This window comes from Cupressus sempervirens, chromosome 1, assembly GCF_028749045.1.
Source record: "Cupressus sempervirens isolate cs-2001-9-10 chromosome 1, ASM2874904v1, whole genome shotgun sequence".
Classification (NCBI taxonomy): Eukaryota; Viridiplantae; Streptophyta; class Pinopsida; order Cupressales; family Cupressaceae; genus Cupressus; species Cupressus sempervirens.
In genome coordinates, this window is record NC_143118.1 from 203,629,449 (window position 1) to 203,657,428 (window position 27,980).

The following is a 27,980-nucleotide window of genomic DNA, read 5'->3' on the forward strand; positions in this document are numbered from 1 at the left end:
TGTATAACACAAATTCTCTAGGCATAAAATAATGTCTCCACTTCTTCAAAGCTTGAATAATTTCATAAAACTCTTGATCATAGATTGAGTATTTCTTCTTAGCGCCATTCAACTTCTCAATAAAGAAAGCTATAAGCTTACCTTTTGACTCAAAACAACTCTAATTGCATTCCCACTGGCATCATAATCAACTTGAAAAACCTTAGTAAAACAAGGTAAATCAAGCACGTGTAATTTTGAGACCTTTTAATTCAATGTTTCAAAGCTTTTGTTTTCTCCATGTGTCCATCTAAATTCATATTTATCCCTTCTCATTGTCTCTATCATGGCATTGCATATAGAACTGAAATTTATGAAAAACTTCCTATAGAAATTTGCTAATCCATGAAATGATCTAACTTCTCCAACATTCTCAGGTGTAGGTCACTCAAGTATAACTTTTACCTTTTCAGGATCCATCTTAAGTCTATAGCAGAGATAAAAAAACCAAGGTACACAATCTCTTCCTTCATGAAAGAACATTGTTGGGTGATGCGACGCGCTCCCCTGCCCACAGGTGGTTAATTATGTGGTGTTCCATGTTCACTAACAGTCATGGCTTTTGGTGCAACGGCAAATGGGCCCTACAATTGGTATCAGAGCCTGGTTTTGGCTTGGTCATGGGTTCAAATCTCCCCGGTGCCTTCCCGACCCGCGTAAGCACCTGGTATGCACGTTGAGGGGGAGCTTGTTGGGTGATGTGATGCGCTCCCCTGCCCACAGGTGGTTAATTATGTGGTGTTCCATGTTCACTAACAGTCATGGCTTTTGGTGCAACGACAAATGGGCCCTACAAACATTTCTTCAGGTTCATCAACCACTTTTCTCCTTTAGCATCTGCAACGCTTGTCTAATATGCATTAGGTGTTCCTCTTTAGTCTTACTGTATATTAGTATGTCATCAAAATATACAATCACAAATTTTCCCAATAATTTCTTCAATACCTCATTCATCAATCTCGTGAAAGTGTTAGGTGCATTAGTTAAAGCAAAAAACATAACCAACTACTCATACAAACTCTCATTAGTCTTAAAAGCAATCTTTCGTTCATCCCCTTCTCTGATTCTAATATGATGATACCTACTTTTCACATCAATCTTGGTAAAAGGATTTTCTCCATTGAAACAATCCATAATGTCATCCATACTAGGCAAAGGAAATCTATAGTTCACTATTATTTTATTTATAGTTCTAGACTCAGTGGCCATTCTCCACTCTCTGATTTTATTAAGTTCCAATACTATAGGAATTGCACAAGGACTTAAACTTTCTTTGATCAAACCCTTATCAAGCAATTCTTGCACTTGTCTATTCAATTATTCATTTTACATAAGTTTTAACCTATGTAATGCTTTATTAGGCAAGCTAGCTCCCAGTATTAGGTCCATACAATGTTTGAAATGGTGTCTTGAGACTCTACCAACAAAGACATAACCTCAGGTGTATGTTCAAGTTCATCTTGTTTCTCTATCTTCGTAGGGATCAAAACAAAAGAAATATTTTGTTTCTTCGCATCCTTGACAAATTGACTTCCTTCAACCAAGTAGACTCTAACTATGGTACAATGATTTTCCTCAAATTTTTCTACCAAAGGTAACAAGACTTGATTCTTCCTATTAGCCCAAATAGTATATTGATTCCATATACTATCATATAAAGCTTGTTTATCATACTGCCAAGGTCTTCCCAAAAGAACATGACAAAAATCCATAGACATTTAATATCACACAAGACTTCATCTACGTAATTTCCAATCTTGAATTTCACAAGGCATTGTTTACTTACCAGTAACTTATGTTCATCCTTGATCCAAACAATGTGACAAGGATTTGGATGTTTCAAACTTTGCAACTATAGTTTAGAAACCAATTCTTCTGATGCCAAATTATCCGAACTTCCATTGTTGATGATTACTTTGCAATATTTCCCATCAATCTTATTCATCTAGTCTTGAAAATACTTTTCCTAAAAACAAGTTCTTCATTCAATTGCTCACTCCACCAAGTTCTCCTAGTCATCACCATCTCTCCATTTTTAGGTTCATTAGGTGGACCAATAGCTTCTTCTTAGATTAAAACATTTCTTCTATTACTTCATGTCTTGTTACTAGAAAAGGTACATTCAAAAGCTCTATGTCCTTCTTCTTTGCATTTAAAACAAGTTCCCTTAAACTAAGATCTATCTTCCCTTTTCCCATTACTATTATTCTTAGACTAACTAGGAGAATTATCTCTAGCATAGTTACCTCTTCCTTTGCTAATATTATCCTTTGATTTACCTTTTTCATGAGATGTAGTATTAGATCTACTACTTTCACCATAAGATCTACCTCTACTTGTTTGAAATCTTCCTCCTCTTCTCCTTTGTCTTTGTTCTTATTTCTTTGCCAATATTTCTGTAGCTCTCAAGGCATACAAGTATGCTTCTTCCACACTTTCCATCTTCAAAAAATTGATTTCGTCTTGAATTAATGTCCCTAGTCCATTAAGATATCCGACAACTTTTTCAACCTCATCATCAACATGCCCAAATTTGATGTCCAACTTGTAGAATGCCTTAGTGTAATCTTTCATAGTCACATCTTTCTACCTCAAATTTTGTATTCTCCTCAACAAATTAACTTGATAATTAGTAGGAAGAAGTTCCTTCTTCAACTTACCAATAATTTTCACCCAAGTCTTGATCTTTTCCTTTCTTCTTCTTTGTTTGTTAGTTTGCAAGTGTTCCCATCAAAGAGAAATATGTCCTCTCAAATTAGACTGCTATCCTCACTAACCTGTCCTTAGGGGTACTTTCATAATTACCAAAATACTATTCTATCTTAGAGATCCAATCCAACAAAGCATCTGTATCAAGTTTTCCACAATAGCTAGAAGGATCAAAAGAAGGTCTGGGATTTGCTCTAGTCAAAGCTCTCAAAATTCTTTCTTCATCTTGTTTCATTTTAGGTTTAGGATTAGATGCAACTGCTTCTTCTCATCATTGACATCATCAAGATGCACTCCTCTCCTTTGGACTATTTCAACAGCTTCAAGCCTAGCTTCGATTTGTCTCAACATATCCATAATAGCATTATCTACATTTCCTCCGCCTCAAACCATTTTGACAATAGTTATTTCAAGAATCACAACCTATGCAAGTTATAGGTTAGAAGCAAAGTCTTCCACTCTAAAACCAATCCAAACAAGGTTCTCCACAACCCCAAAACTCTACAAGGAAGGAAACCTTCACTCTGATACCACCTAATGCAAGGGATGATGGATAGAAGGTTCCAAGGAAACAAGGAATCAATCACCAACCACCTTGCCAGAGTTACATACAAAAGTAAAACCAAAAGATGGAAGAACAACCAAACATCTTTATTCTAATGCAGACATGTTGAGACAATTTCATTACAATATGCCATGCATAAGGCCTACCTGATTGTAGCCATATATAACTAAATTACAATTGGCAATATTAGAAGCTCGTGATTATGGAGCCAAAATTCTTCTTTTCTTCTTATCACTATGTTATTGCTACCTATTCTCATCCAATATCTCAAATATATAGCTCTATTAAGACCATAAGTCGACTTGACATATACAATTATTACAAAATATATGCGTTGCCCCAAAGGGAAATCATCGACCACTTAATTAAGCAAACTAACATTTGCGGAAACAAAGATAGGTCCACACAAGATCTAAATATATCCCTAAGGCTTCAGAAAGCCTTGAAATCACAAAAACCTTGCAAAAGCCAATTACCACACATTATGCAACATGCCAAAAAATGAACACATCTTGAGCAAGGAGAAGGAGAACTCTTCAATGAGATAGATTAAAGTTCTGCGAACATAGAGGAGCGATCCTCGACAGGTTCACATCAAACAACTAATTGCGTGAAAAGAAATAACACAAACAACAAGGACTATCTCACAAACAACACTCTGGTGCAAGAAAACAAGAAATACTTTGGGTTATTGCAAGATTGCTAAAGAACCAAAGATGCTTCTGCATCAAAAATGGAAAAGGAAATATCCTTTGGTTAAATTTTGAACACCTTCAAGGCATACCTCATGTGGGAGCCATGCCTTGGTTACCCAATCTTGCAACACACTTATAAAAGGGACACAACCAACAAAATAGCTAATTGAAGTAAATTTCTCAAGCCATTCATAGCTTTTGTCAAAGTCAAACAATGGAAAAATAACATCAGGCGTGGCAGAAACCTTACCTCATGAAATACCTTTAGAACACATTTCCTAGTGCTTTTGTTCGAAAGAGGTGCCATAATCACCTAATGCCAATGTTCCAACTCCAAATTTTTTTGAAGAACTAAAAGTGATCACAACGTTTAAGGACTACTGATAAACAACAACACTGAAGGCCAAACTATAGTACATAAACTCTAATTACAACCTAACAAGATGAACACAACATTTACTTACAAAATAGTCTCTCATTCTCACTCTCTATACAGAGTCCATTAATAAACAATACTATTTTTCTCCCTATACTTCATCCCAAAAAAAAGCTTGCAATTTGCATACCCTAAAACAAAGTTCTTCGTCAAACTCCAAAGATAAATATAAGTTTACGAGGGACCCAAACAAAGCAACACCTTTCACGATTTCTTTAACTTTGCGAAACCTAGGTAATAGATATTGGCAAAACATTTTTAGACAAGATACTCCACAATCATTACTTAATAAAGCGTAACTAACCGATATTTGAATTATCCTTTAATTCAAATATTCTCTAGAGCGCCAATGCGTACCGTGCCTCGTGAAATATGACTAACGTTCATATTCTGTCAATCATTTAGCAGGGCCATTCGGATCTAAGCACGGAAATCAAATGGAGAACATATGGGTCGGGATCCGTGTAAGGCCTCTTGTGGAGAATGACGTTTGCAGGGCAGAGTACCCTTGGAAAATATACCAGAATTCTATATCCTTAAGCACACCATCACTTACTCAGTCCTTCTGCTTTGGTAAGGATAAATTACTACTGTTTGGATTAAAATTAGTTTTGCGAATCGAAACTGTAATGGGTACAGTCCATGTGTTTGTTCAACAATAATGGTTGTGTTTTGACAGCGGGCTTGGATAAGCTTTATTTTAGGGGGTGATAAATTTTGGGTTTGCTACTCTGTAGAGGTTAATCCCCCATCTGCTCTGTAGTTCAGAGATAAGAATTTTGTTGAATGACTACACATTTCCTAGTTTTTGATTGTGTTAGCGTGTTCCAACTTTGATGTACTTATGTCTAAGGGTTTTAGGGTTTAAATGGAAGGTGGGTCACTGTTAAGAGAGCGACACACGTTCAGATTGCGCGATTCTAATCAGAAGACTTATGCAAACATGTGTGGTTGTGGTGTAACATTTACAGAGTATTGTGGGGTACATCAATGCGTGATCCCTGTTTACTCTTTCAAACAATGTGGCCCATGCTGTTAAGGGCAGTGACTAAATTGGCTAAATTTGCCTTGTAAACATAAAGCACGTCAGTGTACTTCATAGAAAATTACAAATATGTTCCCTAGATGGAGCAATGATCATAACAACCTTTTTTCTGGATTTCTCTAGCTATGTTGATTATATGGTATTTGAAACCTATCTGTTGCATGTTACCACTAGCTCAGTTCACTCCTGGACTAAATACTACTAGGGTCACTACAATAAGTTTTTTATATATTGTGTGCTTGGTAAGTGTTTTCTGAGGTCCATTTCGTGTGGGCTAAGCTTGGGGCACGTTGTTGAAATTTGAAGACTTTTGCCATTCTTGAGTATACACAAGAATTGTTATGCCGCAATTTCAACACATGCACAGGAGCTATGGTGAAGTATCTCACTTAAATTTCTTTGATTTGCATGCACAGAAAAAATTCAGATTCCTTTGCAAGAACCTTTACAAATACCAGCACAATAAATTTTCAGATATAGATAAAGTTTGTCTTTAAAACCCAATATAGTTTGTTACAACCCTAAGAACATAACTGATTAAATATGCAGAGTCTCATACTGTCAATATCAATACGCTCAGATAAACAAATACACTTTAAAACATTACAAGTTCAGATTGAATCTGATATCATATTGCAATCAAACAGTCCCGGTGTAGTTTGCAAGGACTTACTCAGACTTGGACTGGCAAAATTATTAAAGATAGAGTGCATCCTTGTAAGGGGTGCATCCCATCAACATATTGTGAGTCCTTTATGCAATCAGTCTGTCGCCCTCCAAGAAATTCCTGATTCTAATTGATATTGCTGAGCTGGAAATTCAGTGAATATTAACCTTGCACTGGTTTTCTTATTTTTTAGCTCCTGCAAGATACAGCACTCAGAATGGAAGGATGGAATACTAATATGCCGTGGGAAGAGAACAAGTAGGGGTATTGTCCCACGTCACTCCCACCTTTAAGAGTCACTGAGATTTTTACCCCAGCAATGACATGCATTCATTTAATGCTCTGCAAACATAGAATCCTTTGATGCCTTATTCTTGAATCAATCCACTTCAAAACGCCAATCTATACATGTCATCCAGGCCGGTTAAGGAAAGGTTGGCCTAGAGATTTACTACAATTTATTTTAAAGCATTACAAAGTTTGACCAGGTGTTATAACTGCCACACAAGGAATAGAGAGAGCTGGCCTAATATATTTTATAATTTCATTTATTAAAAAGTTATTAATTATTTATTAAATAAAAAAATGTAGTCAGAGATTTTAAAAATTCGGGACATATATTTGGGCTGTCTTATCATGCGAATAAAAACCATAGTTCTGCTTTACTTGAGCTAAACTGATTCAATGAAATTTGAATCCTGATTGATTGTTGGGTGTTGTTTTTGTCTTAGTGTTCACTTCTAGACCTATTGCTGATAGGGCCACTTTGTACGAGTTTGTAAATCAAAGCAAGAAGCACCTCTTGGATGAAGCTATTGCTGTGTAAAATCAACTCGGGCCAAATTCTTAAGATCGTCAAACATGGATTGTGCTTAAATACATTCAATAATCATTACATTGAAACCTTGACATGTGTCAACAGGAGCATTGGGCTTTCTTATTGTGGGCAAGAGAACTTGTGTTGTGCTTAACTACATCTGAGCTGATTCTCTGGGTTTTGAATGCTAACTAATTGCTGAGCATCACCACTGGCTTAATCTTCCATCATAAACCGAACACTGATAGCACTGGTTAGTCTTCGGGAAGTTTAATGCCTTATCAGATAAGTTTGGACCATATGCTTATGATTTTCAAATGCAGACAATGCTTGAATGTACCCAACAATTGTCACTCTGTAACTTTACAGCACATCTGCTGGAGGAATGGGCTGCCTTATTATGGGGATGAGATTTGAACTTTGTTCATGCTCTGAATCATTTCCGCACTATCATTATACTGCAATTGAGCAAGTACTTTATTTGCTGTTTTGACTTTCTTACCAATGGATTGAACCTAATCTGTTAGGCTGACACCACTATGATAAATTTGTGAAGGCACTGATTACTGACTTGTGGTTGGGGTTAAATGTTCAAAATTTTAGGAAACAATGAACTGCAGTAGCTGCCACTGGTTTTAGTAATAACTAACAATAAACATATCAATTGAACCTCATTGCAGTTTCAGCAAATTACCACAAGTTTAATTTTGTACCCAACTGCAATGCATTTTGATGTCTCACATAAATCCTCTGGTTCTTCTCAGTTTACATGCCAAGAATTAAATTAAATTTGATTGGTTTTGGGCATTTGGTACTAAATCCCTTCAAAATAATATTTGCCAAGTTCCTTGTTTTTATCTTAAAAGCAGAGTATACAGTACCTTATTCAGGGCATATGGTCATTGTTGAAACAAAAAACAGAAAGGGTTTCAGTATTTCGTAATAGGTAATACATGATTGAATTTTCTGTTGTTGTAGATAATGTCTTTGGTTCTGGTGCTAATAATGAAGATGTTTACCGAGCTCATCCAAAACAAGTGGCAATGGCAGCTGTTAGTGGATTCAATGGTATGATTTACTCACTCGTCCCAAGCAACTTGATTGTTTTACTTTGTCTTAACTTACTTATGTACAATAGAAACTATGTCTGAATATCAACACACATGTTTTGAGGGTATGTGATGCAATGGTATTATCTCATGAATCACTGAAACCTGTGAAACCATCAATAATAAAAAATGCGGTTAATTTTTGAAGTAAAAATATTGGTCCAAAATTAAAAGAGCCTATTAAATTTTGATTAAAAAGACCGTTAACTACACTAACTAAATTGCAATTTCATAGATTCATAATGAAGTACTTTAATAGGTTTATCTGTTTGAACACTGTTTTTAGGCACGGTATTTGCATATGGGCAAACAAATAGTGGCAAGACATATACAATGCATGGAACAGCTACAAATCCTGGAATAATATCATTAGCTGTCATTGATGTGTTTGAACACATCAAAATGGTTTGGCTGCCTGTCCCTTTTACAAGGCACTGTTGATTTTTTCTGATAAAAAGGACTTACAGGCATGTTCAGGTTTCAAATACAGGAAGCTAATAGTATATTTTAATTGAAATTAATGGGACCATGCAGGCAATTGACAGGGAGTTTCTCCTCCGAGTGTCCTTCATGGAGATATATAATGAGGAGATAAAGGATCTCCTTTGCCCTGAAAATTGCAAGCTTGAGATCCACGAGAATCAAGAGGTACAATTGTTATTGATGCCCTGGATGCTTGTTTTTCAGTATTCAAATATCAATAAACTAAAGATGTCTGTGCTTTTTAGCGTGGAGTATTTGTGGCAGGCTTAAAGGAATTAATTGTCAATAGCCCTCAACAAGTACTGGACATTTTGCAGTTTGGAGAAGGTATAATATCTGTCCAATCATTACATTCTAAAATTTGTGTGTTATCTTTTATTTTTGCTAGGGTGATGTTATTAATGCTAGATTTTGAAATTTTCTTCAAAGTTATGTGCACTAAGTTCAAGTAACTACAATTTTTATAAATTTTTGATTTGTTGCTGTTTCAGTGAATCGTCATTTTGGGGGAACAAACATGAATGCTAATAGTAGCAGGTCACATGCAATATTTCGAATGGTACTTTGCTTGTTCACATTCTTTTTTGTTTGTATCACACTTTTACAAGAGTCTGTCTTGATGATTTAATTAAATTTTATAATTTTTTTCAAATGGTAATTTGCTTGTTTAAATTCTTATTTGTTTTTATCACACTTTTACAAGAATTTCTGTCTTGGTGATTTATTTAAATTTTATCATCTATTTTTTCAGTAAATTGGCCATTCAAGTAATGTGCTAGTTGAAATCTTACTCATTGGGCCAAAATTTCTTTCAATTTTTCCTTGTAATATTACAGGTCATTGAAAGCAAGAGGAAATCATTTCAGTCAACCACAGTGGTAGTTGACTCAGATGTTGTTCAAGTTTCAACCTTGGTATTTATCTATAACGTTTTCTTGGTTAATCCATCAGACATAATTTATTTCAATGATGCCATAATTTTAAGAAAGTTTAAAATGGCTTTTGGGTTTTGCATGTTTTGAAACTTTTCATTACGTAAATGTGTTTCAAATACTAAACTGGCATCTTTTAAGAAAAAAAGTGCAGATTTTTGTTAAAACTGGGCTGCAAAATATCTGAAACAAGAGCATATTTTACTTGACAATGATGTTTATGTGGTTAAAATTAAAGAATAGTTACTTCATTTTGAAAAGATGTGGAGAAATCAAAGGAATCTGTATTAGGAATAACAAGCTTTTAAAAACAAAATAATAAGCATGTCACGAGTTAATAGAGGCCATGCCCGGGTGGTTTGGGTTTGGTTTGTACTTGGTCCATATCTAGGTCTATTATGTCAAGAGATTTATATAAAGTCAATGAAACCCTAGGCAACCTGATAAATAGAATAGAGCATATTTTAAACTTAAACAGGCAACCTGAAACAAGAGCATATTTTACTTGACAATGATGTTTATGTGGTTAAAATTAAAGAATAGCTACTTCATTTTGAAAAGATGTGGAGAAATCAAAGGAATCCGTATTAGGAATAACAAGCTTTTAAAAACAAAATAAAAAGCATGTCACGAGTTAATAGAGGCCATGCCCTGTTGGTTTGGGTTTGGTTTGTACTTGGTCCATATCTAGGTCTATTATGTCAAGAGATTTATATAAAGTCAATGAAACCCTAGGCAACCTGATAAATAGAATAGAGACATTGTAGGAATTATTTGTTGAAGCTTGAATGTTCTGTTTGCCCATGGACCCACTCACTACTATTAGCCCATTCTAGTTGCTCACTAGTCATAAATATAATGTTTCTATCAAACTTTGTTTTGGCATATCATATAATGTTTCTTTCAATCTTTCAGTTAATAAAAACTAATGCTCACTAAAATGTTAAAAATTTCCAAATATTGAAGGTGCAGTTTCATTCTGAAGGAATACATATATTCCATAAGAAATTTACAACACTTCCGCAATTCTATAAAAGTCTATCACATGATAAATTAAATTGCAAAGATAGAAATCTAAGGTTCTATTATTAAATCGAGAAAGGTTTATTATATAAATTATCATAGTTCCATGGAATTTCTTGATGGGGGGGGCAAAAGCCTAATTTTGTGGACTGCATGGGGATGGTGGTGGGGCGACACATAAAATACTTGAAAAATAATTACAATAGGATGTATATGAGTTAAATGTTGAATTTTTAAGTGGAACCTTGGCAAATTAGTAAAATATTAAATAGGAAATACCAAAATACTTGAATACTAAAAATGGAACTGAAATTTTACATTAACAATTTAACATTGAAGGTTAAATAATACAAATGACAAATTTAAAAATTATATTATATTCAAGATTTCTCACAGGTGATTACAATGAGCACAATGATTTCAAAAGAACAAAATGTAGTGAAGTGAGGCCTTTAATTATCCCCAAACTCCTTATTACTACAATTGTTGGACCCTACATGGTCAAGCTGTGCCAAACTAATACAAACCAGCCCTCCCTCTGTAATTGTAGCGTCCTCATCAATTTGTTTTGGCTCCTCTGGCTCTAGAACCCATTGTGATGTTGAACTCTCTTTGTACAAAGGTGTCTTTCAGTTAATGGGACACAACACTATGTATAACCACAAGCTTCTTTGCTCTCCTAAAGGTAAGTCTGTTATTCTTAAGAGAGTGGATGAAGTTACATGTAGATCAATTCCTCTTAGCAGCTAAGGAAACAGAAACCTGAGATAGCAATGCAATGGCTAGAGTGTTAATGAAAGACATTGGTCAATGGCAATTCCACCACAAAATTGGGTCCTCTTGTGCCATAGTTGCACATCCATCTTGGCTGCCTCAGGATAACCCCCCAAGAGTGGCAAATTTTGCGCACTTAGTGTGAATGATCTTGGCCTCAATAAGATATAACTTCTTTTCAATGACCCTAAAGTACTATGCCTTCTTCTCACATTCTAGATGGGTGTAACTCTACTACACCTATGCTTGTACCTCTTGGGGTTCAATGCACAATCAACCAATTGCAAGGGAGTGTTGAACTTCCCTTATTTATGATGAATGATTGGCTGAATGTTCTCATTATAGAATGCTAATGTAGGGTCCTCTCGCATGACAACTCTCCTTTGATCAAGCATAGTATCAATGCATTGATACACCCCTCCAAGGTTAGGTGCATCAATATCCCCATATCTAATGGCTTGGAAAATTGGAGCAATGATGTAGTTGTTTATTTTGCATCACCCCTTAAAGCATCAGTCTTCACTACATCCTTTGCCATCCCACCCTTATTTGTTTTGGATGTAATTTCTCCATTTTCATGAGCATCAAAGGTTGAGGGATTAGCCTATTATTTTGACCCTTGTAGGCGAATTATTGTGAATAGAGAGTTTCAGAGGTAGAGGCTTGGTTCATGGATGTTCGTGTCTTCTCCAGAATTTTGTATGTTGCATTTCATCTTTGTTTGGTTTAGATTAGATTTTGTTTGGTATTAGTTTCATATGCTCACTATTATACTAAATCTGAGGTTGATAGAGATGGGCCCTTTATATTTTTAGTAAGGCAGTCATACGGATAGAGAATGTGGTGGTTGATTCCTTGATCTAGCTGAGTCGTCAAAAGAATGAGTATGTAATGAGATATTAATATTTTAATGGCCTTTAATGATGTTTATTTAATTGAGTTATATTATAAAGTTATAAATTGATATTATACTAAATTGGGGGCCATGTTGAGGGTAAAGATTAATTAATACTCATTGATTTTAAATGTGCTTTATTAATGATATATTATAAAGTCAACTCATTCTTATATAAAAGAAAATATCAAAATCATTAAAGAGCCTTGCTAATGAAGATTCATGGGGAAATATTATAAACAGCCTTGGAGAGAAATCAAAAGGTATCTATTGTGCATTTGATTTTTGGTGAGTTGTGTTGTTGTTTGAGAGCCAATGGGTTTTCACATTTCAATGGTCGAAAGAATTGAGAATTCTTTCCGATTTGAACTGGTGAAACTGTCCAGCGAATTGTGCCAGAGCTTTGGCTTCATCTAGAGGCTAGGATTGATTTAATTGTGCACAGAGACTCATTATTACTAGTGTTAAGTTTACCTATCTGATATGTCTAATTTTATTCACTTGCAGCCAGTATTCTTAAACAAAACTGATTAACATGAACAGAGCTATTAGACAATATAATACTCAAATGGATAAGCTGATTTCTCACAACAATCCAAGGCTTCTTTCAGATTAAGTTCTGTACTCTGTATTTGATTGACTGACTTTATTCTTAACTGAACATGAATGCCCAAACTGTTCCTTATATTTGATATGCATAAGACTATAGGACTTTTATAAGTGATTGAGAGTCACGCATGATAGGTGTGACCCATAGAGGAGTCATGATCTAGTGAGTGTGACTCCCGGTCACGGTGTATTTTGACAAAAAAAACAAACAGAAAAGATGCCAAGCATGAATTAAGTTGACCACTAATGACATAGGTGTATCGGCTTTGGTTTTATATTAATGCGCACACACACACATATTTTGAGTTTGAGTCATATATATATATATATATATATAAAAGTAAATTACTATATCAATATATATATCTTTATTAATATATAATGTTATTTTAATGTGCAATAATAATATTAAAATATATTACATTAATACATTTTCAATTTTTTTTATAATTATCCGACTATGCTATACATTAACATTCCCTCTTAGATTAGAAGGATAACCACATAAGTAAATAGTACACCATTGGTAATATTTAGAAATGATATGTTAAGGAATTCTTTGATCAAAAGACTTACATTATATGATATCATATGGGTATTGGCCTATTAGAATATCAACGCATAATGTTCACCAAATACTCTTTTGATATCATATTCAGTAATATGAGTATTGGCCTAAATGATATTCACCAAGTACTCTAAGTAGTGACCTATCAATACATCAACCAAATGATATTCACCAAGTATTCAATATGCTAATTGCCTATCAGAATATCAAGGCACGATATTCACCAAATACCTATCATATATCTATACAAACAACTTATAGACTGTCAATTTAATGACATCTAACACTTGTTGATTTGCAAGATTAAGCCTTTCATGATCTATTTCAACATTTACATAAAATGTTTATCATGCTTTAAGTTCCCGTAAGATCTCCACCTTCCAATAACATCTGCAAATACAAGTGATGATCATGCTGATGTTTGGTAACTTCAGTAGGATAAACCTGTAAGGTTAATTAATATAATAACAATGATTTATATATATAATTATAATTAATATTATAATTATATTAATTGTATTAATGAATAGACATGTCCCATGAAGGGAAATGTCTCCTCTTGGTTTATTCTTCATATAAATATAAGAGGATGCTACATTTGGAACACACATAATAAGTAAAATGGCAATGCTATTACTACATTTGCAACGATCCCAGAAAACTAACATGGTATCAGAGCCTAGCTGCAAATGTGAGAAAATCAGAGATACGATAATGTGGAATGCACAAACTTATTTGTAGAGGACCAATAAGAAATGATAGAGTTTGAAGTAGAGAAATGACACTCACAAAACTGGTTTTTTTGTTGGGAGGTGAGTGAATGTGTGTCAGGTCTGATGAATAAACGTCAAACTTTCATATTGTGGTGTAAGCAAACAAGATTTGGTTCGATAAATCCCCACTTGTAGACGTGTATGCATCTAAGTCAACATATGACTTGAATAGACTTTTGATTATTAAATTTGTAAATGGTAAAGTATGCTTGTTTGTATGTTTTTATGTTTAGTAGTGGAAGTTGTTAGATATACCTGCTTTTGCGTCAAAATATGGACCGTGGAATCAAAAAGAAGGAAGACTCTTGTTAACAAATATATAAATTAATTTTAGACTGACTGCTGGCACTACTGAAAGCGATCTACACAGAAAATACAAATAACAGGAGGAGCGATATGAAGCGAAATAGGAGAGATACATGAAACCGATTGCCCTCAAAATTGCTTGCAAAAGGGAACCATTTTACGACACCCTAGAAGAATGCAATTGCAGACCAAGGATAACTCTAGTGGCTAATATTTGCCAATTGGCTAATCTCACTCATCAGGGACCCCAGATTTGGGTTATTTTTTTGCACTTTTGGGGTGTCCATGTCGCCTGCACTTTATCAAAATTGGGTCCCCTACTTAGGCTAATCGCTAATAATAATACATAAGTATTTATATTTTAGTGATGACTTCGCCAATGGAATCTAATTTTTCTCTGTAACAAATTAAATATTTTCGCCTACAATCTTCAAAGCTTGTCTTAATAGATAGTCATATTCGCCAATATTTGGTAAAAATTTAACTTACACTACATATTAAGTATGTAGATTTGACATGTGTCTCTATTCTAAAGACTTCTCATGAAACTTTTTGTCCTTTCTCACTTTGCCGTGAAACAAATTTGATTGAGGAAACATGTCTTTACTTTGGGAACTCTCTTTAAAACTTGGTATCCTTTTAAAAGTTTGACTTGAAATAGGATTTAGACCACTGATTTAGGATCGTCCAACGATTAAAAATAATAGGGGTGCATCCCCTAACCACCATTCAATAATTTGGAGGGAAATTGTAATAATAAAAGTGGGCTAAATTTAACCTTAAAGCTTGATAATTAATTAGGCTCCATATAATAATAATAAAATCATTGTTTATAGGTATGTGTACTTTTTTCCACGATTTTCATCAATAATGAAAGATTCTCAAGGATATTATAGTATTTTCATATGATTGAAAAACAATCGTCAATAAAATTAAAAAGTTTCCTACTTAAAAATAAAAATTCACCAATAGAAATTAATTTTTTTCCCTTGAACTAATGTTTGATTGGCCAAAATTTTATACTTTTTTCTAAAGGGGGGTTTCTTGAAGTTATCTCTGTTGCAGACTCGGTCGTGGATGCAACGGATAAGAAATTGGGTGGGAATCTCAATGTAGAGGAAATGGAACAACTGATGATTTTGAGTCTACTATGTTCGAATTCAGACCCCACATCAAGACTCATGAAAATGAGAGAGGTGATAATAGTTCTATGATGGTCACAACATGGCAGCATCCTTGCCGAAGTCTATTGCCAAGTATTAGTGTCAAACTATGGGATGAATTACAATATTTCTTGTGTGATATCCATTATTTTGGGGGATAAAATATTCATTCTTAACTTGTAAGCATTCACTTGTAACCCAAAGTCAAAGATAGTCTGGCACATAAATATAGTTTTTACTTGATCAACAAATGAACACAAGGAATATATTTAGAGAGGATCAAGTCTCGACCGTATTACATGCTAAAGGAATCAATCATAAGTGAATCGAGGAGATGGGCGTTACATATAATTTGAAGGAATCAAACCCAATTTAACCAAACTAAACGTTGACATGAGCAAAGTGAGCTGAGGTCAGTTTTCATCATGTGCAATCAATGGGGTTTGCCAACACATGGGAATGTATATTAGGGAGGTTGTAAAGTTGACGTGTATGCCTAGTTGAATTTACATGCCCGATCATGCTAAAATATAGAAGTGGATGCATGTTGGTTTAGTCATTTTTAGAAGGAAACATAAAGTTTTAATAAAAGAGGAAGTAATATTGAAAGAATATGTCGAGGAATGCTCTAGAAGTGGATAAGGCCACAAGCCTTAACAAGTTCAATAAAATATATTCATTTTATGGACCTGGAGTCATTTTGAATTTCCTTAAGGCCTATGAGAATCCTATTCACAATCTAGAATTATATTATTTGGTCTTGGTTTAATAGGTTTTGTTAAAATAACATCCCAAGTGATTGAAATATCCTTTGCAAGGTCTTATATTGAAGATATATATATGAAATCAATGGAAGTCAGCGGAAATCTAATGAACCTCGAGCAGATGATTATTCAATTTCATGGGTATTGCATTACAAATCTTGAAGGTTCAAGCACAAGAACTAAATTGACATATGGACCCTCATTGGAGAAATTTGCATCAAGGATATTAAGTGAGATAAGTAATTTCTTATCATTATACCTTGAGAACTACATTTATTTACTTTCGTAGTAAATCTCTTATTTTTATTTCTATACTATAAGAGCTATTTGTCTTGATCTTTTCCGAGAATGTTGTTGCAGAAAAAGAGAGATTGATTTTAGAAACAGAGGGAGTTCGACACTTCTTCAAAGGTAAAGGAGCTCAAAAGATTGATGATGAGAGGGATTTTGACACATTCGTCTGAAGGAGTAGATAAGAGATATGAGTCAGTCACCCTTAAGTGATCTCAGTCATATTGATTTAGATGGAGTAAACCATGTTGAGATGGATTTGCTAGTGATCAATAAATTGTAGTAGTCAAGAGGATTGTGATTCATGAACATAACTTGTGACTATGTGGTTTTAATGGGCCTGCCCCCTGTGTACATAATGAGGAAGTGACGACTTCCAAACGATGTCACTTGTATTTGCATAAGTTATTGAAAGGTGATGATCTTACAATAACTTGAATTTTCTGTTATGATGGATATCTTACGATGTCTATGCATATCATGATAGCTTATACTTTGCATAGTGGATGCTTATATGGTAAGCATTATGAGAATGCATGTGTACATACCTCATAAACATTATTTTTTGAGTGCATGGTGAATTTTATGCATATTGATATTTTGGAAGGCCATTACGCAGAGTTCTTGGTGAATATCACGCAACTTGATGTTCTAGAAGGCCATTACTCATAGTACTTGGTGAATATCATGCGACTTGATGTTCTAGAAGGCCATTACTCACAGTACTTGGTGAATATCCTGCATCTCAACATTCAGGAAGACCATTACTCAAAAGAGTATTTGGTGAATATCATTGATGTTTTGGGAGACCAATACTTATGATATTATATGTGATATCAAACATTTAGAGTAATTGGTGAACATCATATATTCTGGGAGGCCAATACTCATGATATCAAACTTTTGAGTACTTGGTGAATATCTAATGTAGATATTCTGGGAGACCAATACTCATGATATCATATGTGATATAAAACTTTTGAGTACTTGGTGAATATCAAATGTCAATATTATGGGAAACCAATATTGATGATATCAAATTTGATGTCAAACATTTTTGAGTAATTGGTGAATATCATGTATTCTGGGAGACCAATACTCATGATATCAAAATGATGGATATCTTCTGATCAAAGATATCCTTAATCTCGCTAACTTGATATTACTTTTGAGGTAATACATGTGTGTATCCTCCCTAGCTAAGAGGGAGTGTTGATGTTTTGTAGCTTTAGTAGGATAAACTTGTAAGATTAATCAATATAATAATAATGATTCATATATATATATATATATATATATGAATCATTATTATTATATTGATTATATTAATCAATAGACATGTCCCATGAAGGGACATGTCTCCTCTTGGTTTATTCCTCATATAAATATAAGAGGATGTTGCATTTTGGAACGCACATGCCAAGTAAAAAGGCAGTGCTATTACATTTGCAGCAATCCTGGAAAACTAACAAATCATTTGAAAGTCATCTTTTTCTCATGATGTATACAAGGGGCATGCCTATACACATATGACATCAAAGGTTTACATGAAGTCACCATGGATACTGTCATGTGGTGTTGTCATGACATCCACCATAAACCATATCAGAGAATAAGGTTTTCAACTCAAACTTATCTCTCATAGAGAAGAATGTATTACGAGATATTTCACTTGAAACTTCTCCTCCACGAAGAAACACCAATATTTTAACCTCCTCGTGAAGGTTACTTCTAGTGAAGTGTCAAACTCCGTTTGAATCTGATATGATCAAGATCCTCAAGATTAATTGAGGCATATCCTCTATTTTCTCCCTCTCCTTGTCCATGGTTGTCTCTAATGACATGGTTGCCTCTAATGACATGTGGGCCTCCCTCTTGATATAGAAGAATACTCATAATCTCAATCATCTAAGATATTTTCTTTAAGAGCTTCACTTTATCTAGCATGATCATCAAATGACTAATGAATCCTAGATTCAAAACCACTTTGGAACTACTGTCATAAGATTGAGTCCTTCATAATTGCTAGCATGCCTAATTTATCAATCTTCTTTTTCTGCAAGAACACCCTTGAAGACAAAGGGAAAGATCAAGGCAAATAGCTCTTATAGTTCATATGGAAATACAAATAAGAGTGAGACTACAAGAAGCAAATAAATTTAATACTTGAAGATAATAAATACTTATTTGTACATCAACATCCTTGATACAAGATCCTCCAATGAAGGTCAAAACCTTCTTCATATCAACATTTTGTCAAATAATTTGAGTATGTTGTTTGTGCTCCTTCAAACTCTCCAAAGGATATCTTTTAAAAACACTCAATCTCTATGAGTGGAGGCATATTTGTAAACTCTTATTTGGAGCGATTTATTTCCAATTACAAGGAATTCATTCAATAAGTGATGTGTGAACCGACCACAAGTCTAATTTCAATTTAATTATTTATCACACGAGTTCGGTGCAACCATGCAGTTAAGTATATTTCAGTTTATGTCAATTTAATCCTTGCAAAAATGAATACAAAGTCTTTGGGTCATGTCGGGACTTGTTTGGAGCAAGCTCGAACATTACAAATTTCTATTTTTATTTCCAAATCAAATCAACCAGTTCTACTACTTGACTACGGAAACAATAGATCTATTTACAGCAAAATGAATGTACTTGCAAGAAACTACTGTGTACATTTCTTGTGTTCTTACAATAATATTATTGATGTCATTGCAAACAATGACTTGCATGATGAATTTGGCACCTGTATGTTGTTTTTCCCTAATTACCTTCAATATGTGACTATTCTCATTTCACCATCGCTTATCATCATTAATCACTGTCAAAAACGCTTGTGCAATCCTCGCTTGTGGCAACCATAAGAAAAAGAGATCACAGGCCAATCAAAGGAGAAGAATAAGGAGAACCATGGAAAAAGCTTTTGATTGGCTTGACAGTGACAACAACCCTGCCAAACGGGCAATTTTTTATTTTTCATATCTGATGTTTCTAATTGCCGATTGCCAATTGCACGCCTTGCGTTTCTTTACAGAGCCATGTAGGAATTATGTAGGAATTAATCGCTTTCTCATTTTTGTTAATAATGTTCACTACTTAATCTAGAACATTTTTTCGTTTCTTTTGGACCACCTTATATATATATATATATGTATATATTGCCGTCTCCTTTGAACGCCCCTGTAGTATGCATCCATCATATCATGTCTCAGTTGTTTTTCTTACGCAATCATAATCTCCACATCACCTAATCTACACACTTAATCAAACATTAAGAAGCATTGCTAACGATGAAGTAAATCCCACAAGTGTGTAGAGCTTTGACTTACTATAACTTCCAATCATTTGGTTTCTGCTGGAATCAGACACTGTCGCATAACTTTTGTGATGACCGTCTAGTATAGTTATATTGACTAGAATCCAGATTTGGTGTCTTCATCGCAACACTGCTTTGATACCATGTTAAGTTTATCTATTTGATTTGTCTAATTTTATTCACTTGAAATTTGTAGCCAGTATTCTTAAACAAAATTGGATAACATGAACAGTGCTATTAGACTCTATAATACTCAAATGGACAAGCTGATTTCCCACAACAATCCAAAGCTTCTTTCAGATTAGGCTTTGTTCTTTGTATTCGATAGACTGACTTTCTTCTTAACTAAACATGAATGCCCAAACTTTTCCTTATAAATGATATGCAGAAGACTATAGGAGTTTTATGTGTAAGATCATAAAAAATATTGAAAGTAGATGGTGTTTTATAAGTGACTGAGAGTCATGCATGATAGGTCGTGACTCCTCTCTCATAGAGGAGTCACAACCTATCTGGCATGACTCCTAGTCACGGTGTATGCTGACAAAGAAAGACAAATAAATAAAACACCGAGCATGAATTAAGTCGACCACTAATGACATAGGTTTATCAGCCTCAGTTTAATATAAATGCACATTATATATATTTTGAGTTTGAGTCTTATTTAATTTTATATATATATATATATATATATATTAGTATATCAATAAATATATCTCTTTTAATATACAATATTTTAATGTGCAATAATAATATTAAAATATAATACTAGAGATATATTACATCAATATATTTTCAATATTATTATTATTATCCTACTAAGCTATACATTAACAACAAGCCTTATTAAATTCTAGATTATTGCAAAGGACAGGTCATTTGATTGTTGCAGATGTCTGCCATATTATGGCTCTGCTTTTGAAGTTTCTGATATCTGTGGGTACATCAGTCATCTAGAGGCTGTGTCACAGATACTAGGGGCAGCATTTGACAAACCTTGGGTTGTTTGTTGGCCGTGGCATCATCTTTTAGATCATAATCAGTGGTTTGTGAGTTGTTATTGGATGATTATAATTCATGTGATCAGCTACAAGTTTCTTTATCATTTTTTAATTAAATCCTTATGCATTGTATTTGCCATAGTAATTGTTTGAGTTAGATATGAAGGGATAAGAAGCTCATTAAGTGTTTCATGTAATGTTCATATCTAAACTGCTCATAACCAGCTTATTAGTTCTCATGCCAAGTGTGTCTGAAAATGTCCATTAGCTGTAGGTGCACATTATACATGTAGAAACCATATGTATGCACTGAAAAAGACAAAAAGGAGTGTATTTGCATTTTAAATCTTTGCTTAGACATCTCTGTAATTACTTGCAAGCTTTTAAACTTCATTTTAGACCATTCCAAGCAAGCAAAAGCAATCTAAAAATAAAACCCAACAACGTAGAGGTTGCAAGCAAAGTGTTTGACAAAATGTCCAACATCTGAAAAGTAAAGCAATTCAATATTTGTCAGAGTTAGAAACACATGGACTCTTCCAGTGGTATCAGAGTGTTTTCTTGCCATTTTGTTGGGGGGAAGCCTCTTGTATTTAAAATAGAGGGTTTGTGCAAATCATGGGAAAAATATAATCTATCCAAGGTCTCATGCAAGAGCTCACGCATGCCTCACATGTCTATAATAATGCCTTTCAGGGTTATGATAAAAAATCATTTGGGCTTCTACAACATTCGGAGATTTCGGGTCGTTTGTTTGCAACAAAAAAAGAGACAAACACTTATTTGAATAACAATACAAGTTTTGATTTCTATGACAGCAGTTCCTTGCTTGAGCATAATCATGGTGTTGATGTCATGGCAAATGCAGAGAATGTTATTATCACCTTGGGTGTTGACATGCAAGATGGGAGTGTCAAATATGAGGATTGCTTGGAATATATGAGCTCTACAATTCTGATTTTCATGAGAGAAGTGCATTGTGTTCATATCAGCTTGAAACATTGAAGTTCACATGTGAGTAATATCAATACTCAAGATTTGGGTGCTAGTGATGTGAATTATGATGCAGATCTGTACTATAGTGAATTATTTTTTTAATCAGACCTTAGGAAATGAGCAGAGAATTTGTTGGTTGGTAAAGGGACTTGTTGTAGGGACTTATAGTTACATGGGAAGTGGTAGAGTGCTCAAAGATTGTAGAAGCAACAAATTCTACTTTATCAGATGATCCATTTGTTGAGGATCTTAGCAACAATGCTTTAGTTGTTGATGTGTGTAGAGATGATAGCACACATGATATTGTTGATCATGAGTTAAGCATGATGGATACAACTTCCTATCACAGTGCAGAATGTGGATCAAAGAGCTCACGTGGGAGTTATGAATTCTAGAGACATGATTTGGATGGGCAATTGAAGGTGAATGATAGTTGGATTGCCTTAATCATTGAGAATTTTGATGATGCTCGTAGATTGTAACAATATTTGGCTGGGATACTCATGTGTTGGATGAGCACGATGATAGTGGCCTTTCCTTGGTAGAGATCAATTCACTTCGAGAAGTTGCCAGGATAACAAAACATAATTACTTGCATTAATTAGCTGAGATAGACTATCTTCTTGAGTGGGGTTGCACTTATTATGATGTGTCGATGAGAAATGAAGAGGAGGTAGATGAAGTCATTCATGAGCTTGAGGACTACAAAGCCATTGGAGAGCACCTAGATGGCTCTTCAAGAGTTGTAGTCACAGTTAGATGAGGTTATTGTGGAGTTCAAACGAGTATGGTCTTCACCGGCTACAAATACAGTTCAACTTTCTATAGTAGCAGTTAATGATGATTTGATATCCATGAGTTGTATTGAGGATGTGGCTACATCCATCACATATTCAAGGGCAGTAAACTCAATTTGGATGAGTACTTTGGTTGAGAGCTGCAGAGAGCCACTTGTAGTAGGTTCTTCAGTGGTCAACACTTCGTTGTATGATGGAGGACAAATTATTGATAGCACTTGTGTGGAAATGGTGGATTCTCTAGAGAGTTATTTGTTAGTAGATGACACCACTCCATTGCCTTCACATGGGCCTGTACAATGTCACCTGGGTGGGAGTATTGCGCTCATTTTGATTTGTTTCCTTCTCTTGGAAACAAATATACTACTTCATCTCATGCAACTAATAGTGGTACACAACTTGAGTTGCAGAGTCAAAGTGATCAAGTGGAAGTTTCACTGGATAATGTTGATTCTACCTTATTTCATCTTTATTGTGCCGATACTTTCCTTGAGCACCTTCTTGAGATTCTTGAATTTTAGGAGGGGCCATTTAGAGTCATTGAGATTTCTCTCATCCGAGATTCTCTCAACATTCAACATTTGGTGGGGGCAATTGTAGAAACTTTGACTACAATGCTTTATCACATAGATTTTATGCTTTTGCTTGCAGAGAGGGTTAACAAAGACCCTTCCCAATCTACTGTTTGGGGTTAGAGATTGGAGCCATCTTTTGAGTGATGAGCCTTTGACAGAGGTTGGAGCCTTTTACAATTACTACATAGTGAGGAATGCTCATCATTTTACTTTTTAGAAGACTTGGTGATACATCAATGTGGATTAGCTTGAGGGTTATACCATCTTCTAAGGGATGGGAATGGACCATCTTTAGTTGATAGAGTTAGTAGCGACAAGTTGGAAGAGGACTACTTGCAGTGGAAGTATAACCAGGGAGGACTGGCAAGTGTGGCCTGGAATTTAGTGTCGCTGATGCTTTCAGATATCCTTACTCCCTTATGATGGGGGATGTCATTTATACTTGGATCTAGCTGGTGGCATGGTTAGCACTATAGGTTGGATGGGTCCCATCAGGTTGCTTCACCATCTGCAGTATGGTGGCATTGGGATCAAGTTAGCAAGGTTGAAGTCTGAGGTTGTTTTTCTTAGCAACCTTCTCTTTTGGATATGGGATCCATGCATATTTGGTTGGTCACTTTTGAGTGTGCAATGGGATCCTTTGGTGCGTTGGGGTTCTAGTCTAGGTTTACTAGGGCATATTGCACTGTGTACATGGTGTGGATTATGTGCAGTTACGTTTATGATTCTCATGTACATTATTGGTTTGAGATGCACAATTTCATGACACGAGGATGGGACAATTGGTTTGGTGTAGATGTGTTTATGTTGATGCTGCAACAGTTCTATTGTTATGAGGGATGTTTCATAGCCTTGCTTTGGACTTTCTGCAATCTTAGGGAGGGTGGACTATAAGGTCCTCATTTTCCTTAGCATTAGAGTTTGAGGGACGAGTGTGTTATTGCGACCCTTGTATGCTAATTATTGTGGACAAAGGGTGTTTTGAGGTAGAGGCTTGGTTAATGGAGGTTCTTGTCTTCTCCATAATTTTGTATGCTCCATTTTTGGTCTTCGTTTGACTCAGATTTGACTTCCTTGGGGCTTAGTTTCATGTATTTACTATTTATAGTATGTCTAAGGTTGATAGAGATGTTCTCTTTCTATTTTTAGTAAGGTAGTCATATGGATAGAGGATGTAGTGGTTGGCTCTTTGGTTCAATCGACTTGTCATAATAATGAGTATTTACGAAGACATTAATATTTTAATGGCCTTTAATGATGTTTATTTATTTAAGTTATATTATAAAGTTATAAATTGACTTTATAATAAAGTGGGGGCCATGTTGAGGGCAGTGAGTAATTAATAACAAGTGATTTTAAATGTGCTTTATTAATCATATATTATAAAGTCGACTCATTATTATAAAAGCAATTGGTGAATTTTGTTTTTGTTTGAGAGCCATGGGCTTTTCAGATTTTAAGGGTTTGAAGAATTGATGGTTCTTTCAGATTTTCATGCTCTTTGAACTAGTTAAACTCTTTTGCGAATTGCTCTAGATCTTTGGCTTCATCTAGAGGCCAAGATATGTTTTAATTGTATATAGAAATTCGTTTTTACTAGCCTTATTGAATTTCAGAATTATTGCAAAGAGCAAAGTGCATTTGGTTGTTGCAGATCACTGCCATATTATGGCCCCATATTTGGATTTTTATAATACCCGCTGGTGAAGAATGGAGGAGCACCAGTCATCTAGAGGCTGTGTTGATAGTAGGGGCAGCATTTGACAAAACTTGGGTTGTGCTCTGCTGTTTGGTGTCTCCAATCATTGTGTGCTAGCTATGGTGTCATCTTTTGGATTAAGTGGGCCATGAGTCTTTATCGGATGATTATAATTCATGCAATCAGCTACAAGTTTCTTTATTAGTTTGTAATTAAATTCTTATGCATTGTATTTGCCATAGTAAATTGTTTGAGTTAGATATGAAGGAATAAGAAGCTCACCAATTGTTTGATGTAATGGTCATAGCTAAACTGCTCATAATCAGCATATTAGTTCTCATGCCAAGTGTTTGTGAAAATGTCCACTGGCTGTAGGTGCACATTTTACATGTAGAAATCATATGTAGGCACTCAAAAAGACGAAAAGGATTGTATTTGTATTTTAGGTTTTTGTTTATATATCTTAGCAATTACTTATCAAGCTTTTAAACATGATTTGAGACTATTCCAAGCAATTCAGTGTAGGGCAAAATGTTTACAATTCAAACATCTGAAAAGTAAAGCAATTCAATGTTTGATAGAGTTAGAACCACAGGGGTTCTTACATTGGACTAAAACAATTCATTTCTTTATCGTCATGGCTATTAGTTGCAATGCCTTTTGTAACTTATGTATCCTCTCAATGAAAATGAAATAGGATGCATATCTAGTCTTAGCAACTTTCAAGATCTTTTTAGAGGACCTCTTGCAGAGTGCATGTGAAGTGTGGTGATTGTAGATTAACATATGCACATCTCTAGCATCATTGACCACTATCTTGCTCCAATCAATCTTTCCCATGTCCTTGAATGCATTATTCATAGCATGCACACGACAATGAATCGATTACATGTGTATATGTTGCCTCAACTAATTTCTTTGCTACTTTGCATACATGTGCAGCCCATAGTTTCTGAACTCTGCGAGTCCTGCCAAGACTCGCAAATTCCAAATCCAAATCAACAAAAACATATGAATAGGGCCTTGGGCTCAGACTTAGTTGAGTCTGACCGGTTCTATGCTGACTTGCGGAGTCTAAAGCAAAGGGCTTTGCTGTAGTGGCTAAGAGTAAAAAGGTTAAAAAACTTGAAATTAAGAATAGAAAACATTAACAGATTACCTTATTAAGCTGATTGGTAGCTGCCTATATTCTATTAGGGCTTGTTTGATTGTTGGAATACAACCGGAATAGGAATAGGAATTTATAATATGATTTGTATTCTCCGTTTGGTGTGCCAAATTGGAATTGGGAATAGGAATACATATTCCCATTTTGCCCCTAAAATGAGCGTACGTCCATTCCAAAAAGTACCTATTATTGGAATAGGCTATACCTATTCTCAATTTGTCTTTCCCAAATTTAATACTTTTTGGAGTTCATCGTTATGTGGGTTTCCAAATATGAGCAGCGTTAGATGTTGGATGGATACAATCTACAGTAGTCATTGATACTTCTAGTAAGCAATCCCAATGATATCACTCCAAAAATGTACACATCCCCTCTTTTGGTTGATCTCCTACTTTGCTCGTATTCTAGAATCTGGAGTAATGTGTCCAAACGTACCTGCAATGTTTGTGGTCACATGAGTTTCACAAGCACTTATGAGGTGTGCCAATCCAAAATCTGTAACTTGGGGTTCAAAGTCACCATCCAACAAGATGTTGTTGGCCTTCATATCTCTGTGAATGATTTGAGGAATGAAGCCGCAATGAAGAAATGCAAGCCTCTTCGCTGATCCCACTGCAATTCTCTGGCATTTGGAGTAGTCAAGAACCTCAAGGGCATCGGCTCCGTTCCTTAGCCAAAGATCGAGGCTTCCATTTGCCATGTACTCATACACCAACACTTTTTCCTCCCCAAATGAATTGTTTTTAAGCAGTGGCACCATATTTGTGTGCTTTACTTTGCTAGGAATTCTTTATGTCCTTGAACTATGACTGTATTGTGCGCATAACAAATCAAAGGGCAAAACTGTTATTGTATTGTGTGCATTGTTCATAACAAATCAAAGAGCAAAACAATACAAGTCTAAAAGTTAAGTAGTCAAATTGTGCTTGCTAATGTGATAAATGAACATAATGCAACTGTCATCACAATCAGTTGGTTTGATGAGTTGAAAAATCAAGTGCTCTTGTTCAACACTCATTTTATTCAAATCTTCTAAATCAAAATGTTCACATTTGAGTAGATTTTTTGAAAATTTCACATTGATTTCTCTCCAATGCAAGATGGTTCAAATATGTTGATTATGCTTTCTTTCAATAGAGCAAGGGCATGCATGGTAAATGGATACTTTTGAGAAACATTATATTTCTCAGTTCATGACTACAATGAAATTAGGTTGGGATTAACATATTCCAATTCCTTTTTTGTACAACCAAACATGGGATTAACATATTCTTAGTCAAATTCCAAGTGAGGCAAACATGTCTGGAATTGCAATAGGCTATTCCCATTTTGCAACTTTCATTTCCATTCCCATTCCCAATTCTAATTCTTAATTCCTATGCCAACAACCAAACGGGCCCTTAATGCATGCAACCACTCCTTTATTTTCTGTATTAGTTGAAGGTGTTGTATGTGAAATAATTTAACAATTTTTCTATTATTGTTGCATAGGCTAAAGAATAATCATAATAGAGTTAGTGTAGTAGAGAATGCTCAAACTAGAAAGTTTTGAATCCTCTTATTATCAACTTGTTTCATCATGAACTAGAAGTAGGTGGTGCATTAATTAAATTTGATGACATGATCCAAATTTTTTGATAGCCCACAAGGCATCCAAAAGATGTCTTGTGCACATATTCTTTGCAAACACAAACTTGTTGATGACATATTTTTAATTATATCTTCAAGAATTAAGGAGCAATAATGACTTGCTCAC

At 34.8% G+C, this 27,980-nt stretch overlaps 1 protein-coding gene across 1 annotated transcript in view; it reads left to right on the forward strand.

Moving 5' to 3' along the window:
* Window positions 1–4,724: 4,724 nt before the first annotated feature.
* Window positions 4,725–27,980, forward strand: part of LOC149576832 (kinesin-like protein KIN-7N) — a 135,328-nt gene continuing 112,072 nt past the window's right edge. Inside the window, exons 1-7 of the mRNA XM_089820355.1 lie at window positions 4,725–5,017; window positions 7,952–8,041; window positions 8,369–8,487; window positions 8,617–8,730; window positions 8,811–8,892; window positions 9,057–9,124; window positions 9,402–9,479. Coding sequence (XP_089676481.1) covers window positions 4,882–5,017; window positions 7,952–8,041; window positions 8,369–8,487; window positions 8,617–8,730; window positions 8,811–8,892; window positions 9,057–9,124; window positions 9,402–9,479 — 687 coding nt within the window. The 5' untranslated portion in view covers window positions 4,725–4,881. The remainder of the gene's footprint in view (window positions 5,018–7,951; window positions 8,042–8,368; window positions 8,488–8,616; window positions 8,731–8,810; window positions 8,893–9,056; window positions 9,125–9,401; window positions 9,480–27,980) is intronic.